General features: G+C 35.1%; 1 protein-coding gene across 1 annotated transcript in view; it reads left to right on the top strand.

Moving 5' to 3' along the window:
• The window catches only part of tnfsf10l (TNF superfamily member 10, like), a 186367-nt gene that overhangs the window by 63899 nt on the left and 104976 nt on the right, over window positions 1–17492 (top strand). The window contains exon 2 of the mRNA XM_030162525.1: window positions 15483–15632. Within this exon, the coding sequence (XP_030018385.1) occupies window positions 15483–15632 (150 nt within the window). The remainder of the gene's footprint in view (window positions 1–15482; window positions 15633–17492) is intronic.

Raw genomic sequence — 17492 nt, forward strand, 5'->3', positions numbered from 1 at the left:
TGGACGGATTTGGATAAAATTTTCAGCAAATGTTGATACTGGCACAAGGAACAAATGATTACATTTTGGTGGTGATCGGGGGGTGGGGGTGGGGTGGGGGGCGGGTGATATTGATGAAATTTTCAGGAAATGTTGAAACTGGCACAGGAACAAATGATAAAATTTGGGTGGTGATGGGGGGGGGGGTTGTTTGTTTGTCTGTCTGTCTGTTAGCAAGATAACTCAAAAAGTTATGGATGGATTTGGATGAAATTTTCTGGAAATGTTGATACTGGCACAAGGAACAAATGATTAAATTTTGGTCATGATCGGGGGGGTGGAGTTCTAGTTTGTTTGTTTGTTTGTCCGTTAGCAACATAACTCAAAAAGTTATGGATGGATTTGGATGGGGTTGGGGTGGGGGTAGGGCGACATTGATGAAATTTTCAGGAAATGTTGATACTGGCACAAAGAACAAATTATAAAAATTTGGTGGTGTTGGGGGGGTGGGGGGTGGGGTGATCTGCCGTGGCGGAGGTCTGCGCTCTCTGAGTGCTTTTCTAGATTTCTGATATTTCCAGATACAGAACAATAAGTAAATCAAAAAGTAAGACAAGTTGGCTTAGAGTCTGGTTTTTTACCAACTCTATACGTAAAGTGTCATGAGATAACTTCTGTTGTGCTTTGGCGCTGTATAAATAAAATTTGATTGATAGATTGATTGATTTTATTGGTTTTCCCCTGTAAGTCACTTTGGAAAAAAACATCTGCCAAATGCATAAATGTAAATGTAAGTTTTCATATCAAACATCCACATCTCATAACATCTGGGCCTAATGTCTTAAAGCACACACTGCTATTACTGCCTCTTGGATTTTTATCTCCACCAGGAGGTATTGTGATCACTTTGCTTTGTGTGTTTGTTTGTTTGTTTGTAACTTTACGGGAAAACTACTCCAACCATCTCTACCAACTTGTACCCACAGATAGCCCTAGGCCCTGGGATGAACCCATTAAAATTTGGGCCAAGTAGGCCAAAGTTCAAGGTCACAGCAAGGTCACAAAATCTCAAATTTTCCAATCTCTTACCATTGAGCAATTTTCAAAAATCCATAAAAAAATTCAAAACGACTCTGATTAGCCTCCAATTTGATCCACCTGTAGCTTATAACAATATCTTGTATCTGACAGAAAATTGTCCACATCCACTGTGGAATGTGGACTCTGTGGACATTTACATTTAACATTGAAAATCCCATTTACGACACATTTTTCATTATAACTCAACAAATATTGATTGGAATTGAATATAATTTGACATACACATGACTGGTACCAAGCTGCAACTTTTTCTGCTGTATGGAACAACCTGGAAACTGTTGAATTTAAAAAGAAATAGTTGATCCACACATGCACACCGTTCAGGGTGCTTGGCGGAGGTTTGCGTTCTATGAACACTTGCTTTTTTTTGTTTTTTTTTACAAGTAGAGCTGTTTTAGTCCACAAAACACATCGCTTTGTTGATAGTGTCCCTCTGCATAGCTTTGTTTAGCCTCTGGCCTTGTCTCCGTGTGCTAATGGAGCAGACACGTTTCTCCTAATCTTGTTTTTAGCTCAGTGCAGCGATGTGCACAGACTTTATCTCCTCACTAACATGGACACGACTGTTTCCCATAATAGATCAAAAACACTCCCTACAGACCCTGTCAAAACTACACACACACACGCACACACACATGCATGTGCGCTCACATATGCATGCCTAGAAAAGTCTAAAACAGGACTTTCCTCAATAACAATTAATCCTTCAACCAGAACCAACAAAGACGGGAGTGTGTTTTAGCAGAGGCGCCAGAAAAAAAACCCTAAACCTTCTTTCACTCCATTTGTTACACTGATCAAGCTTAAGTCCGCTCATGCATGTACTAGCCTCCCCAACACTTTGCCAGCAGTAGCTGTCATCACACGCCTTCTGAAATGGGCAAACTGTCTCTGCCCAGACTTCTCTGTCAGCAGTTTTTCCTGGGATGCGTCCTGATTGTATGCAGATGATGTATGAGGACCTACTAGGCATCCTGTGCTTTCGTCGCCAAAGTGGAATACAATGAAAAATATATGGGTACGTGCAGGCAAAATGATTAAAACAACAAGTGAAAACTGCTTCAGTCAGGATTAGTCAGCAAAACAATAAAGCAACGCAATTAACTTTTAGTGTCAGTTTAACAACCTGTAGTTCTAACCCTGAATGATCTAATCTCATTTTATTTATTTGGATCTCCATTAGTTTTAGGCTTAGGCCATCGCTATTCTTCCTGGAGTCCACACCCATCACAGTTGTCTTTCATTAGTTCGAACATACGAACACCAATTTGCCTCAAATTTGAGTCAATTTTCAATCACCCATTCATCAGAAGACATTAAAATTTGGTGCTAGAGCGCCACCTGCTGAACGATGGACATACTTGTACTGGACGTGCCCGTGGTGAGGGCCTTTCAATGCCGCTTGCAGCTTTAATTTTTGTGTCTTATTGCAAGTTAAAGCAGTTTGATGTCATTGTTTTGCAAAGAAATACATGCTAGCCTCAATAAAAGGAATATGCATTGGACTGAACATTTCAGAATCAGTTCTCAATTCTCATCCTAGTTAAATGACAGAAAATTCATCAGCAATGACTGTGCTAACAGGTTAAATAAAGTGACTTTAAGTTGCACCAGGGTCTTATTTTCTAATATATTGGATTATTGAGATGCTCTGGTTCTGGCCAGAAGTAACAAGACTTCTAAAGTCACCATCTGGGGTTCAATCGTCGCTTTTCCATCCACCCTCAAATTGAGTGAATATAACTTGCGCATAAAAATGTACCAAATGGAAAAACGACAATTTCGCCAAAACTCTTGTTTTTCGATTAAAAGTTTTTGCGCTGGCAAGAGGTGGTTTTTCAGGCGTAGTGCAATTGGTATATCACACAAAACTGCAATGGAAAGACCTTTTTCCGCAACTAAAGTCACGTGAATTAAAAAAAAAAAAGGATGTTGTTGACATTACAACAGGCAAAGAAGCATTTTAAAAGAAACATGGTGCGGTATGTATGGATACACCAGGAAACCCAATCCTTTTTTAATTACCTCCGCCAAGGAGGTTATGTTTTTGATAGGGTTTGTTTGTTTGTTTGTTTGTCTGTCCGTTAGTGTGCAACATAACTCAAAAAGTTATGGACAGATTTTGATGAAATTTTCAGGGTTTGTTGGAAATGGGATAAGGAAGAAATGATTAAATTTTAGTGGTGATGGGGGGTGGGGGGGCCCACGGGGGGGGGGCCACTGTTCAGCCTTGGCGGAGGTCTGCGCTCTCCGAGTGCTTCTAGTTTAGTATGAGATAGAAGGGTAATATATAATAATAATAATGAACATATCTGTAAATCAACACAATATTTTTATTTGTCACCATGTTTATGGAATGACTTCTCGTGTTTTCTCATGGTAATAAAAAAAAATTAGAAGCACTCGGAGAGCGCAGACCTCCGCCAAGGCTGATCAGTGGCCCCCCCCGTGGGCCCCCCCACCCCCGATCACCACCAAAATTTAATCATTTCTTCCTTATCCCATTTCCAACAAACCCTGAAAATTTCATCCAAATCTGTCCGTAACTTTTTGAGTTATGTTGCACACTAACAGACAAACAAACAAACAAACAAACAAACAAACAGACAAACAAACAAACAAACCCTGGCAAAAACATAACCTCCTTGGCGGAGGTAATCATCGCTTTTGTGATTTAATGGAAAAACTGACATTACACACTTCTGTTTTTTCAACATTTAGTAAATATTGGTAAAGTTTTGCACAGATGTCCAATGAAAAAGCGCGTATTGTTTTGCAAAGAAATACATGCTAGCCTCAATAACAGGGATATACACTGGACTGAACATTTCAGAATCAGTTCTCAATTCTCATCCTAGTTAATCGACAGAAAATTAATTAGCAAAGTCTGTGCTAACAGGTTAAATAAAGTTCCTTTAAGCTGCACCAGGGTCTTATTTTCGTATACATTGGATGATTGTGGTGCTCTGGTCCTGGCCAGAAATAACAAGACTTCTAAAGTCACCATCTGGGGTTCAATCGTCGCTTTTCCACTGACCCTCAAATTGCGCAAATACAACATGTGCATAAAAATGTACCAGATGGAAAAACAACAATTTCGCCAAAACTCTTGTTTTTCGATTAAAAGTTTTTGCGCTGGCAAGAGTTGGTTTTTCAGGAGTAGCACAATTGGTATATCACACAAAACTGCAATGGAAAGACCTTTTTTCTGCAACTAGAGTCACATGATTTTAAAAAATGGATGTGAAATACATGCTAGCCTCAATAACAGGAATATACACTGGACTGAACATTTCAGAATCAGTTCTCAATTCTCATCCTAGTTAATCAACAGAAAATGCATGAGCAATGACTGTGCTAACAGGTTAAATAAAGTTCCTTTAAACTGCAACAGGGTCTTATTTTCGTATACATTGGATGATTGTGGTGCTCTGGTCCTGGCCAGAAACAACAAGACTTCTAAAGTCACCATCTGGGGTTCAATTGTTGCTTTTCCACTGACCCTCAAATTGCGCAAATACAACACGTGCATAAAAATGTACCAGATGGAAAAACAACAATTTCGCCAAAACTCTTGTTTTTCGATTAAAAGTTTTTGCGCTGGCAAGAGTTGGTTTTTCAGGAGTAGCACAATTGGTATATCACACAAAACTGCAATGGAAAGACCTTTTTTCTGCAACTAGAGTCACATGATTTTAAAAAATGGATGTGAAATACATGCTAGCCTCAATAACAGGAATATACACTGGACTGAACATTTCAGAATCAGTTCTCAATTCTCATCCTAGTTAATCAACAGAAAATTCATGAGCAATGACTGTGCTAACAGGTTAGATAAAGTTCCTTTAAACTGCACCAGGGTCTTATTTTCGTATACATTGGATGATTGGGGTGCTCTGGTCCTGGCCAGAAACAACAAGACTTCTAAAGTCACCATCTGGGGTTCAATGACGATTTATATCATACATGATTAATCAAGAAAACAATCACAGGATGTAACCTCAAAGTTCAAGTTCAATCTTTTCTCCAAACACCGCCATTAAATAATTTATTTCTTGGCTAAAAAGCACCACAGAATCTTTTGTTTGCATGCTCAAACATGTTGTGTGCCGTTTACTGATGTCATCTTGGAGGAAGTTCAGTCAGACATATGTGACTTCCAAGTTGCCTCTTGCAGCTTAATGCTTTTCTGAAAACGGCCGTATTATCTGATACTAAAAGTTGACCACATTTGAGATGTAAACTTGTTACAACAGAGTGCACCGACTGGAGTGTTTAATTAGAGTCATTAAAATCAGTCCCTCGACGGAAACAAGAGGCCATTTACGCAAAAATGAGTCATCTCTTTCAGGACTGGGCAACATGCAGAGACTGTTGAGATGTGGCCCTATTCTTCGAAAATAAAAAAGTCGTAACCCTTTCCCGTAAGTGCCCGTCCTTCCCGCTTGGCTTCAAATGAGTTCCCCGCTCACATAAAGACACGCCGCTATCTCCTGTAGGAACAAGAAGATCCGCTCATGCATCAACATGAATTAAAAAGAGCCTGAGAAAGAAAGGGAAAGCAAGCGAGACGACTTGTAAATAAGAGACCTAGAAAGCAAGAGAGGAAGGCAAAGGGAGGTCGACACAAAGGAAGGAGTTTCATTAAAAAACAAGGGTCAAGCGGAATGAAATTAATAAAAATAAAGAGAAAGGGGGTGAAGGAGTGCAGCTCTGTAATCTCTCCTCATCAGTGCTTGTTATAGAGTCATTAGCAGGACTTTCAGACCGTAACGCTTACAACCTCCCAGAAGGATACGCACACTTTCACACACACACACACACACACACACACATACACAAGTCTGCCGCCTGAGAGCCACAAAGCAGCGCTCTGCATTTCAGTTCCCAAAGATGTCTCATTTCACCCGTGCAGCCCCAAAATTACATGCAAACATCTCTGTTTTATACATGGAAGTCGGAGCCAAACGGGAGGCGGAGCAAAAGGGGAAAAGAAACAGTTTCCTCTACCACCCCCAAAGGAATTGTTGATTTAATTGTCTGTTATTAGACGTCCTGATAGGGATACGTACCGTGTGGGGTTATGGACGTATCAGCGTGGGCTCGTTGGTTCAGAAACTCTAGTGTGTTGTTACGTAAGGAATTGTGTTTCAGTTCCTGGATCCAGAGCTGCATGTGTGCCAGAATGTTTTTGTTACATTTGATCTCCGGTTGTTTTATTCCCAGTGTCCGTGTAACATCTACAGCATGTTTCCTTGTTTTTAGGGAATATTTAAAAAAAATGTTTAAAAAATGTAAAAAAAAAAAAAAAAATGTTAACCCTATAACGCCCAACTTTTCATATTTGATACATGAGTTTTGAAGCCCTCTATTTGAATGATAACCATGTGTGGTGTCATTTTAGCTACATATAGATATAATAATTTAATAAAATTTATGTAAGGTTTTGTGCATGACAGAGTTTTTAGTGAATGTTAAAAAAATGTTTTTTCATTAATTTAATTTTATTTATTTATTTTGAACATGCAAAAAATAAAACAAAACAAAGCAAATTTAGACAAAAACAACATAAAATTTAAATGGATAGAATTTATCTTCAAGCACATACAAGTCTGAATATTGCATGGTTGAAAAGGAGTAGGAAGAAGTATGAACTTGTTTAAAAAATGTAAAAAAAAAAAAAAAAAGTTAACCCTATAACACCAAACGTATCATATTTGATGCATGAGTTTTGAAGCCCTCTATTTGAATGATAACCATGTGTGGTGTCATTTTAGCCACATATAGGTTTAATAATATTAATAACATTTATGTAAGGTTTTGTGCGTGACAGTTTTTAGCAAATATTAAAAAAAAAAAGTTTAAAAAATGTTAAAAAAAAAAAAAATGTTAACCCTGTAACGCCCAACTTTTCACATTTGATACATGAGTTTTGAAGCCCTCTATTTGAATGATAACCATGTGTGGTGTCATTTTAGCCACATATAGATTTAATAATTTAATAACATTTATGTAAGGTTTTGTGTGTGACAGAGAGTTTTTAGTGAATGTTAAAAAAATGTTTTTTCATTTATTTCATTTCATTTATTTATTTATTTCAAACATGCAAAGAAATAAAATAAAACAAAACAAAGCAAATTTAGACAAAAACAAAATAAAATTTAAATGGATAGAATTTATCTTCAAGCACATACAAGTCTGAATATAGCATGGTCGAAAAGGAGTAGGAAGAAGTATGAACTTGTTTAAAAAATGTTAAAAAAAAAAAAAGTTAACCCTATAACGCCAAACGTATCATATTTGATGCATGAGTTTTGAAGCCCTCTATCTGAATGATAACCATGTGTGGTGTCATTTTAGCCACGTATAGGTTTAATAATTTAATAACATTTATGTAAGGTTTTGTGCGTGACAGAGTTTTTAGTGAATGTTAAAAAAATGTTATAAAAATGTAAAAAAAAAAAAAAAAAATGTTAACCCTATAACACCAAACGTATCATATTTGATACAAGTTTTGAAGCCCTCTACATAATCAATGTGATATTTTTTTTCTTGAAAAACCTGATGTATACATTTAGATACAAGCAAGAGTGCCAGAATTTTTTTGTTACATTTGATCTCTGGTTGTTTTATTCCTAGTGTCCGTGTAACATGTACAGCATGTTTCCTTGCTTTTATTTTCACTGCAAATCACTTTAGGTCAAGAATATGATCAGGAGTGAGCGATCTACTCTGAGCTTCGATTAGAGACCATCTTCATTCGGTATATCATCTGCTTTTCAAAGGAATCACATCATTGAATAAATAGACAATGACGTCCAAACTAATCCTAACCCTAACTCTATTAATTTACAGAAAAGATTACATTAAAGCGAACTGTTCTATGAAAGTTGCTAGGTTAACCCTTTAACGCCAAACGTATCATATTTGATACATGAGTTTTGAAGCCCTCTACTAGTGATGTGATGTTCACGAATGAATCGAATCTTTTGAACGGCTCTTTGAAATGAACGATGGGAACTGAGTCTTTGTAAAGAGCTGTTCATTTTTTTTTTTTTTTTTTGATTAATTGCAGTGATTAATCATTGTTGTGTTTTGTGCAGTTTTTTCCGTATGTTTACACACATTTATTGTTCTTGTTCTGAAGGAAAATGCACTACAGTTGTTAAGGTATTTCAGTAATTGCAATGATAAATCGCTTTTGTGTTTTGTGCATTTTTTCTGTATGTTTACCAACATACTGTTCTTGTTGTGAGAATTGCACTATAGTTCAGGTATTTAAGTAATTGCAGTGATTAATCACTGTTGTGTTTTGTGCAATTTTTTCCATATGTTTACACACATTTATTGTTCTTGTTTTGAGGAGAATAAAATGTTATTTCATAAGAAAATGTTTTATTTTCTTCTTCATTTTTAGGCTACAGACTAGTCCACATAATGTACCGTGATGTTTTTGGTCAAATTCCAGCATTTGCCTAATGTCACCTCTCATGTCATGTATTTAGCCCACACATTTGAACTAACTATTCTTTTTTATGGTAAGATAATATTTACTGCCGCGCCAATTAAACACCTTTAAAATGTAATGTCAATCATCACATGTAGCCTATTTAGTCATTAAAACATCGGTGTTTCAAAATAATGCCAAAAACATAAAAGATCCAGTCTTTTGAACGACTCTTTTCAGTGAACGGCTCCTGATTGAACGGCTCCCTTCAAAGAGCCAAAAGTCCCATCACTACCCTCTACATCACAGGTGTCAAACCTATGGCCCGGGGGCCAAATCCGGCCCGCCAAAGGGTCCAATCTGGCTTGTGGAATGAATTTGTGAAATGCAAAAATTACACTGAAGATATTAACGATCAATAGTGTACAAATCATTTTAATTCAGGTTCCATACATACACATAAACCAGTTAGATCTCAATTGGGTTAGACCAGAAAAATACTGTCATAATAACCTATAAATAGTGACAACTGCAGATTTGATCTTTTTTTAGTGTAAAAAAGTGAAATTACATGAAAATGTTTACCTTAACAAACTATCCTTTTACAAAAAAATGTGAATAACCTAAACAACTATGAACAACGTGAAATATTTTGAGAAAAGTAAATGCAATTTTATCAATAATTATACCTGTTACCAAATGTTTTGTGTCTTTGTAATAGTAATGTAAGTTGTAATGCACATGTGTGAATGATAAACTGATAAACTGAGGCAGAATATTATTAAAATTGCACTTGTTTTTCTTAAGACATTTCAAGTTGTTCACGTTATTCAGATTTTTAAGGAAACTTTGTAAATGTAAACATTATCATAACATAATTTTACTTCTTTCACTGGTCCTATTTTACTGATCCGGCCCACTTGAGATCATATTGGGGTGAATGTGACCCTTGAACTAAAATGAGTTTGACACCTGTGTTCTAAACGGAAGAAAAAACCTGTTATATTTTGTAACTATGCTACATTTTAGGAGAGTTGAGACAAATTGCATATTCAGGCTGTGAATCCAGATGTGTTTCGGCCAGATCGCAAATCACTATGTACGATTCATCTTGAGGAATAGTAGGTCTAAAAAGACACTGCAAACATTGAAATATATCCAGGAAGCGTGAGGAGCTGAGAAAATGAAATATGCTTTAAGGTAACATTAAATACAGAGTGAAAGACCGAAAACATGACATTAGCGCGAGAGGAAACAGGCTGAAGCGTATTAGAGAAGATCTAGAAGACTGATGGCACACTGGGGACTGGAGTTTGATTCATCAGGAGTAAATGATGCATATGAAATTCCCAAGAGAGCAATAAATGTGAAACCAAAGTAACGATGTTTAAACAAACTTATTATTAAAGAGCATTTGGACTGTTTGCTTTCAATATGTCATCAGGAGGTTGCTGTGGTGCATTATGGGACTCTTATGAAAGTCAGAGATTTTAATTTACATACAATGAATGATAGCCATGTGTGGTGTCATTTTAGCCACATATAGATTTAATATTTTAATAACATTTCTGTAAGGTTTGGTGTATGACAGAGAGTTTTTAACCCTTAGTTGTCCACAGTCACAGCCCCGTGACTTAATCACATGACATTTTCAACACATCGTAGCATCGGAAGTCGGTCACATAGACCACTAGGGAGAATTGTATTTGAAAGTGCGGACTTGAAACACTCTCCCACTTTTTATTTGATGTTAACCCCCCGGTATCCCATCCAGTTAGACCCTTACTAAGCACCAAGTGTGCCTTTTTGGCACACTTGTGGAATTATGTCAAAAAAATTTTTCATACACTTTGTTTTTAATTCTTTTATATTTTTTTCCATTTCATCAACTTGAGCCGTAAATAAAAATACCAAATACTCAATAACTGTCATGTTTTTTAACCCTTTAAATGCCGTGTTTGTAATGTAAACAAACCATTTTTTTTGGATACAAAAAACACAAAAAATTATTTTTTTTCAATATACTACATAAAAAGTGGATCACATATTATTTGATTTTTTCATCCTGGCATATGCCAATGATTAACTCCAACATCGGTTAATTTGCATTATTATTTTTGGCGCTAGGTCAAATGTTCAAAAATACTAGCATCTGTCACCAAGTGTGCCAAAAAGGCACACCTATAAATCAAACGATTAAATATTATATATTGATTTATCTTTTTGCCCTAATTTGATTTTATTTTTGTAAATCAAGGTCAGCCCTAATCATACATATCAAATGGAAGAAATAGTGCGTTTTAGGCACACTTGGGAGACAGATGCTAGTCTTGTAATTTTCTTTTGTTTACAATGTGCAAATTTTAGTTGGTGGCCAGAATTTTAAAGATCATGCATAAATGAACAACTTTTGAATTCTAACCTTATTTAAAATGTGAAAAATAATATGAAGTTTTTTAACACGAAGTGAAAAGTGTGCCTAAAAAGCGCACCTGGATACCGGAGGGTTAATAGAGCAAATACAGCCTGAGATATGAGGTTTTGAAACCGGAGCAAACAAACGTGACTATGATATTATATCCTGCATTTTATTTGAATTTGATTTTTATGAGAAAAGTGTGTGATGTTTTACTTATACTGAAATATAAATTGAATCATTAATAAATATTTTTTTATAAGAATAGAAGAATAGAATAGACTTTATTTGCCATTTGCACTGATACATCGCAGTATAGGTACATTGGAATTCTTATGTGTTTCCCTGAGTTACAGAGTTAGAAAAAGACATGAATAAAAACAGAAACAAAACATAAACACAGCTAAAACATATAAGAATAGTTATTGCACAGACAAACACAAATGCACATTTGTAAAATAGAGTACTGATCAGAAAAAAAGTTAAAAAAAAATAAATAAATAATAATAATAAGAATAAGAATAAGAATAAGAATAATTGTACTGAAAGGTAAAAACAAGTTGTTGCACATTTGAATTAAAAGTACTGGGAGGTAGAGCAGGTTATTGGACATTCAGTTAAAATACTGATTACACTGGGTTACAAAAAAATGTTTTTTGCAAGTTGTCTAGGTTTTTTCAACTGAATTAGGACCATTTTGCACCGCTAAATCCAAAAATGACATCTATTTTTCTCAATCAGGTCAGGTTTTTTTGCAAATTTGATTTTGAAAAATTTTATCCTCTCACAAAATATAATAATTAATACCAAAATAAGATTGGTAAGCACACTTTATGAAACTTGTGACTTGATTCCTGTTAGGTACAATGGTGTATTCACCGCAGATGTAGCAGAATACATCAGATGTAGCAGAATACTTTTTGCAAGATCTTCTAGTCGAAGCCATTTCATTCACCTGTGATATTAAAAAAAACATTAATTATAAATTGGCAAAAGTAAAATCTTCAGAACTCGTTTATTGCAAGAAATATGAAAGAATTTTGTATCATATGATGTGAAAATGCCCATAAATGTAAGCAAAAATGTTAAAAAGCCAATATGTAGCATAGTTCAGAAAGTTGATCTGATTGAGCAAAAATAATGTGATTTTTGGATTCAGCACACCAAAATTATCCTAAATCAGCTCAAAAAACTTAAACAATAGATTTGTTGTTGACCAGTGTAATATATTACTAGCAGCATTGTACCCGTGGTGCCATTGTGTGTGAAAAGTGACTATACGTTATTGTAAATGGACACAACAAGAGCAGCAGCAATTTTATTTATTTAAAAACTGTCGTGCTGTTATTTGTTCACTTTATTTGGGAGTGGATATCGAAGGAATATTTTCAAGACACAATTGTGCATTTAGACAGTTTGCTTATTTCAGTAGCATCAATTTATAGTATATGCAGTGAAATACTGGCAATTTGCATTGATTTATTTCGATCTGCAACATAGCAAGTCACACACTGTGCTGTGACTGTTGTTAATCACATCAGTTACATGTATACAAACCTGATCCTGTTTCATTCTTTATCATGTACTGAAATACATGGAACACCTGTATTTCAGTACATGACCGAAAAAGGAGTATGGCAGCAGGGATGAAGACTTGAAAGTAGAGAAAGGCTAAAATCGCTGAGTTTACCTCACAACGCTTGAATACGGACATAAAATTGTGCCAGAGTCTGGACCCTGTCTGTGGTTCGCTGTGAGCCGGTCACCCAGGTAAAACCACCCAGTATAACTCACAAAATTTGAATACGGACATAAAATTGTGCGTAGTAGATAGTCAGGTAATGTTTCTATGTATTTGGCGAGTTTGGCAGTGATCGGGCCTGTGAAGGCTGAGGAAAAGGCGGACAAACACCCTGTCATGTGATGATGCAGAATGCAACATCGATCGGACAAAGACGCGCAGAACGTCCATTATAGTAGGATATATTACAGGGTGACACAAAAAAACAGGAACTTTTTAACAATCCAATAAAACCAAGAGTGATGGAAGAAAAATATTTTATGCATAGTAATTGAAACCTTAAAACATGCCATTTAAGAAACAATGATGGAATTTTCCTTTTTTAAAAATGACTTCCTGTAGATGGCGTCCTCCTGTACGAATGCATTCTTGAAATCTGCTGTTGAGATTCCTCATTGACCGCTGCAACATCTCAGCTGGAATACTGTGAATTTCATCCGGAATTCTCTGTTTTAACTCATCCAGAGTTCTTGGTCGAGTCGTGTACACTTTACTCTTGAGATAGCCCCACAAGAAAAAATCACAAACGGACAAATCTGGTGATCTAGGGGGCCAGGAGTACGAGCACTTCTTGGTTGTCCTGTTGGTTTCTTCTTTAGGGCAGATCCAGTCTCTTCAAAGTTATTAATCCAACATTTTATCGCGTGTTTTGATGGAACAGCACCATGACGTCCTAAGTTGTAAAAACGTCGGAACTCCCTCTGCGCAGCTGTCAAACTATCACCGTTTTTATAAAACATTTTTATGGCTAACGCACGCTGTTGCCCGTTCCACTGATCCATGGTTACTAAAATGGGGGTGTGTTTACTTGCTCAAGGTCACTGTCTCGCAGTGCTGCCCCTTGCTCATGTCTGCCAATACGCACTTGAAAAATTCCCATTTTTTTGGGTCACCCTGTATAAGTAATTTTAAAAAAATGTATTTATTACTTACTTAATTAATTAATTATTTAACTAATTACTAGAAATTTCAGGCGACCCCATTTCAATTCCAAGCGACCCTGAGGTTGAGAAACACTGATTTAGGAATTATGATGACTTAATAAGTAGTTTTGTCCATTTTTAGAAGCTCAAAAGTAATTGGACGATGACCGACCTTCAGCGTCATATCCAGATGTGTTCTGTTTCCTGGATTTTCTCTGACAAATGAAGTAGATTAAAGGTCAAGAGTTGAGTATTAACATATGGAAGCCGTTCTCTGGAATTCACTGGTAGTGTATGATCACAGAAGTCTTTTTTTGGAGAAGAAAAACCCATTCAGCCAAGTCCAAAACACACTTGAGGAGGATCGTTTTTAATATTTATTAAAAAAAAAAAAAAAAATCAGTCCTCATCTTTTAAGCTTGAAAATAGAGGGACTACATTTAAATTGGTTGTAATTCCTAAAAGGTTAATGTAATAATTTTGTTAAACCCTTTGAATTAAAGCTGACAGTCCGTTCTTCAATCACATCTTTATTGTGTGTTGTCAGATTCACTGTGGTGATGTACAGACGAAGAATGATGAAACTGTGTGTCACTGTCCAGATATACAGTACACTGTAAAAAAAAATCTGTAATTTAATAGAATTTTCACTGTTTATTTTACAGATTTTTCCTGTATTTTTAAGATACAGGAAAATATCAATGAAATGACAAAAATAGACTGTGATTTTACATGTCAAATGTAAAATAACACAAAAAAAACTGCAACTGAATACCCCCAAAAATTCAATTTTTTAAAAGAAATTGTTTCTTTTTTCACAGAAAAATACATTTAAAATACATTTGCAAATGTATCATAATTTCACAAATATTTCTTTTCTATTTATGACATTAAACTGTTAATTTAAAGTTTAATACTGTAAAAAAAAAATAAATAAATAAATAAAAAAAAAAAAAATAATAATAATAAAACCAGATAAAATTACTGAAAATTAACCATAAAAGAAGTATTTGTTCTGTAAGTTTAACCAGACTTGTTTGTTAATTGACAAATATCTTGTGTAATTACAGGAGGTTTCACAATAAAAATGTTGAATAAATGTATTTTTATGAATGTATAACATGTATACGCACTGATAAACTGTCCAAATACAGTTTTTATCAGTGGATTGTACAACTTAGTCTCAGTGAAAAATATGTAATATATATTTATAGGTAATTTGATTTTAATACATGTAAATATTCTTTATTAAACATTAAAAACTCAAAAAAATATGCAAAATCTCATGTAAAGTTGGGGCAAAAAACTGTATTTCAATTATGGAAAATTACCATATTGTTATGAGATGGTTATTTCCCTTTATTTTGCAGTATTTTTTTGGCACCCCTGCTGCTGGAATAATACCATTTTTTGTACTTTTTATTATTATTATTATTATTATTATTATTATTATTATTATTATTAATAATAATAATAATAATAATAATAATAATAATAATAATAATAATAATAAATAATGGATTGGATTTATATAGTGCTTTTCTAGACACCCAAAGTATTTTACAGTGTTTGTAACTGAATTTGTTATTTAGCACAGGCATTAATATAAGCATTCTGCTTCTGCCTATGTCTTCTCAGTCACTAACCTGTTGGTAATGTTTGTAGTGTTGACACTGGTTGTATGTGATGACTGAATAAAGAATTTCATCATCATGATCATCATCATCATCATCATCATCAAACTAAAAAGACCTCAAATGTCCTCTGTGTCTTTTCCATCGTAACCCTTTTCATGTTGTGTGTGTTTGTGTGTAGGTGCGTAGTCAGGGGGTGACAGAAGAGCTGAAGTGTCTGAGTTTACTGAACGCTCTGGATAAAGACCAGGACATCCCAGACCAACTGGCCCAGCTCTTCGGAGAGCCCTGTATCAAACTGGCAGAAGGCATCAAAGCGTACATCTCCAAGGTAAAACACATCGCTTTGACGCTTAGCGGTTTTGTCTTTGAGAGCCTGATTTAGAGCAGAATCGGAAACGCTTTGAGTAGAAGCAGAGGTTAGTTTAGATCAGGGGCAAAGTTACTGAAAACTAACGAAATGATGAAAACTAGAATTGTAAAAAATATTTTCGTTAACTGAAATAAATAAAAGCTATAATTAAAAGAAAAAAAATGATAACTAACTGAAACTGTATTGTGTGTTTACAAAACTAAGTAAAACATAGAAGAATTCTGGATAAAATTCCCTTCGTTTTCGTCTTTGCCAATGTTGGATTGATATAAAATCGATTTATTTCCCTCAAGCAATTTTAGCTAGCGGCACCATATGATATTTAACAGTCCGTCACTTCTTGTCACTTGTTGTTTTGAGTCGTCTTCTGGTCCCCACTCTACCTGGAAACATGCAGACTAAAGTTGGGAGAAAGCAGCAGAGTCCTGTCTGGGATTTATATGAATTCGACGGCGAAGAAGATAAAAAAAATGTAAAAAAAAAAACCTGAAACTAAACTAAAACTAAGCATTTAGAAAATAACGAAAACTAATAAAAACTAGCAAACGTGCTCTAAAAATGGATTAAAACTAATTGAGTTAGAGGAAAAAAAAGTCAAAACTAAATAAAACTAAACTATTATGAAAAAAATCCAAAACTATTATAACCTTGATCAGGGGTCTCAAACATGCAGCCTGTGGGATGAATTTACAAATTCATTTTAGTTCAGGTTCCACATACAGACCAATCTGATCTCCAGTAAAATATCCTACACAAAATAATGACACCATATTTTTTTCTCAGTTTAATGTGAAATAAATATTACACTATGCCTATAAATAATGACAACTTCATATTTTTGCCTTTGTTTTAGAGCAAAAAATAACATGAAATTATGAAAATATTTACATTTACAAACTATCCTGTAACACTAAAATGTCAATAACCTGAACAAATATGAGCAACCTGAAATATCTAAAGAAAATTAAGCACAATTTTAACAATTTTATGCGTGTTACTCTGTGTTTAGTGTCTTTGTAAAGCCGATCCATAATGCACATGTAGAAACTAGAAAAGCACTCGGAGAGCGCAGACCTCCGCCAAGGCAGATCAGTTGTGTCCCCCCCCCCCCCCCCCCCGATAACCACCAAAATGTAATCATGAGTTGCTTGTGCTGGTATCAACATTTCCTGAAAATTTCAGCAAAATCCATATCGTGCTAACAGACAGACAAACAGACAAACAAACCCCGATGAAAACATAACTTCCTTGACGGAGGTAAAAATATCACAAACAAGCGGAAAGAACTTGCCCTAGGTCATCTGAGATCAACAGAAATGGTGCCATATGAAAGCTCATATACAAGTTCCTATATGTCGATAATGTAACCGTGTTGACTAACTGGTGTCATTTTCGAGTTATTAGTTAGCATTTAAATGTAAGAGAAAACTAATTGTGACCCCCCTGCAAATTCCCTGCGTAACTGCTTCCGTAATTTTTGTTGAACAGCAAAAAACAGAACTGATGTCATAGAACATATGTCTATGGATGTGCAAAACAAATTTCATAATGATATTTCACGAATTGCATTTTTTATGATTTTTTGAAAATGGTGCATAAAAAAAACCAAAAGTCAACAGAGCGTAACGGAAGAGAAATGAAGCGGAACGACATTTTGTACAAAGTTGAAGCTTGGTACCAGTCATGTGTATGTCAAATTGTATTAAATTCCAATCAATATTTGTTAAGTTATAATGAAAAATGTGTCATAAATGGAATTTTCAGTGTTAAATGTAAATGTCCACAGAGTCCACATTCCACAGTGGGTGTGGACAATTT

This window comes from Sphaeramia orbicularis, chromosome 18 (assembly GCF_902148855.1).
Source record: "Sphaeramia orbicularis chromosome 18, fSphaOr1.1, whole genome shotgun sequence".
Lineage (NCBI taxonomy): Eukaryota > Metazoa > Chordata > Actinopteri > Kurtiformes > Apogonidae > Sphaeramia > Sphaeramia orbicularis.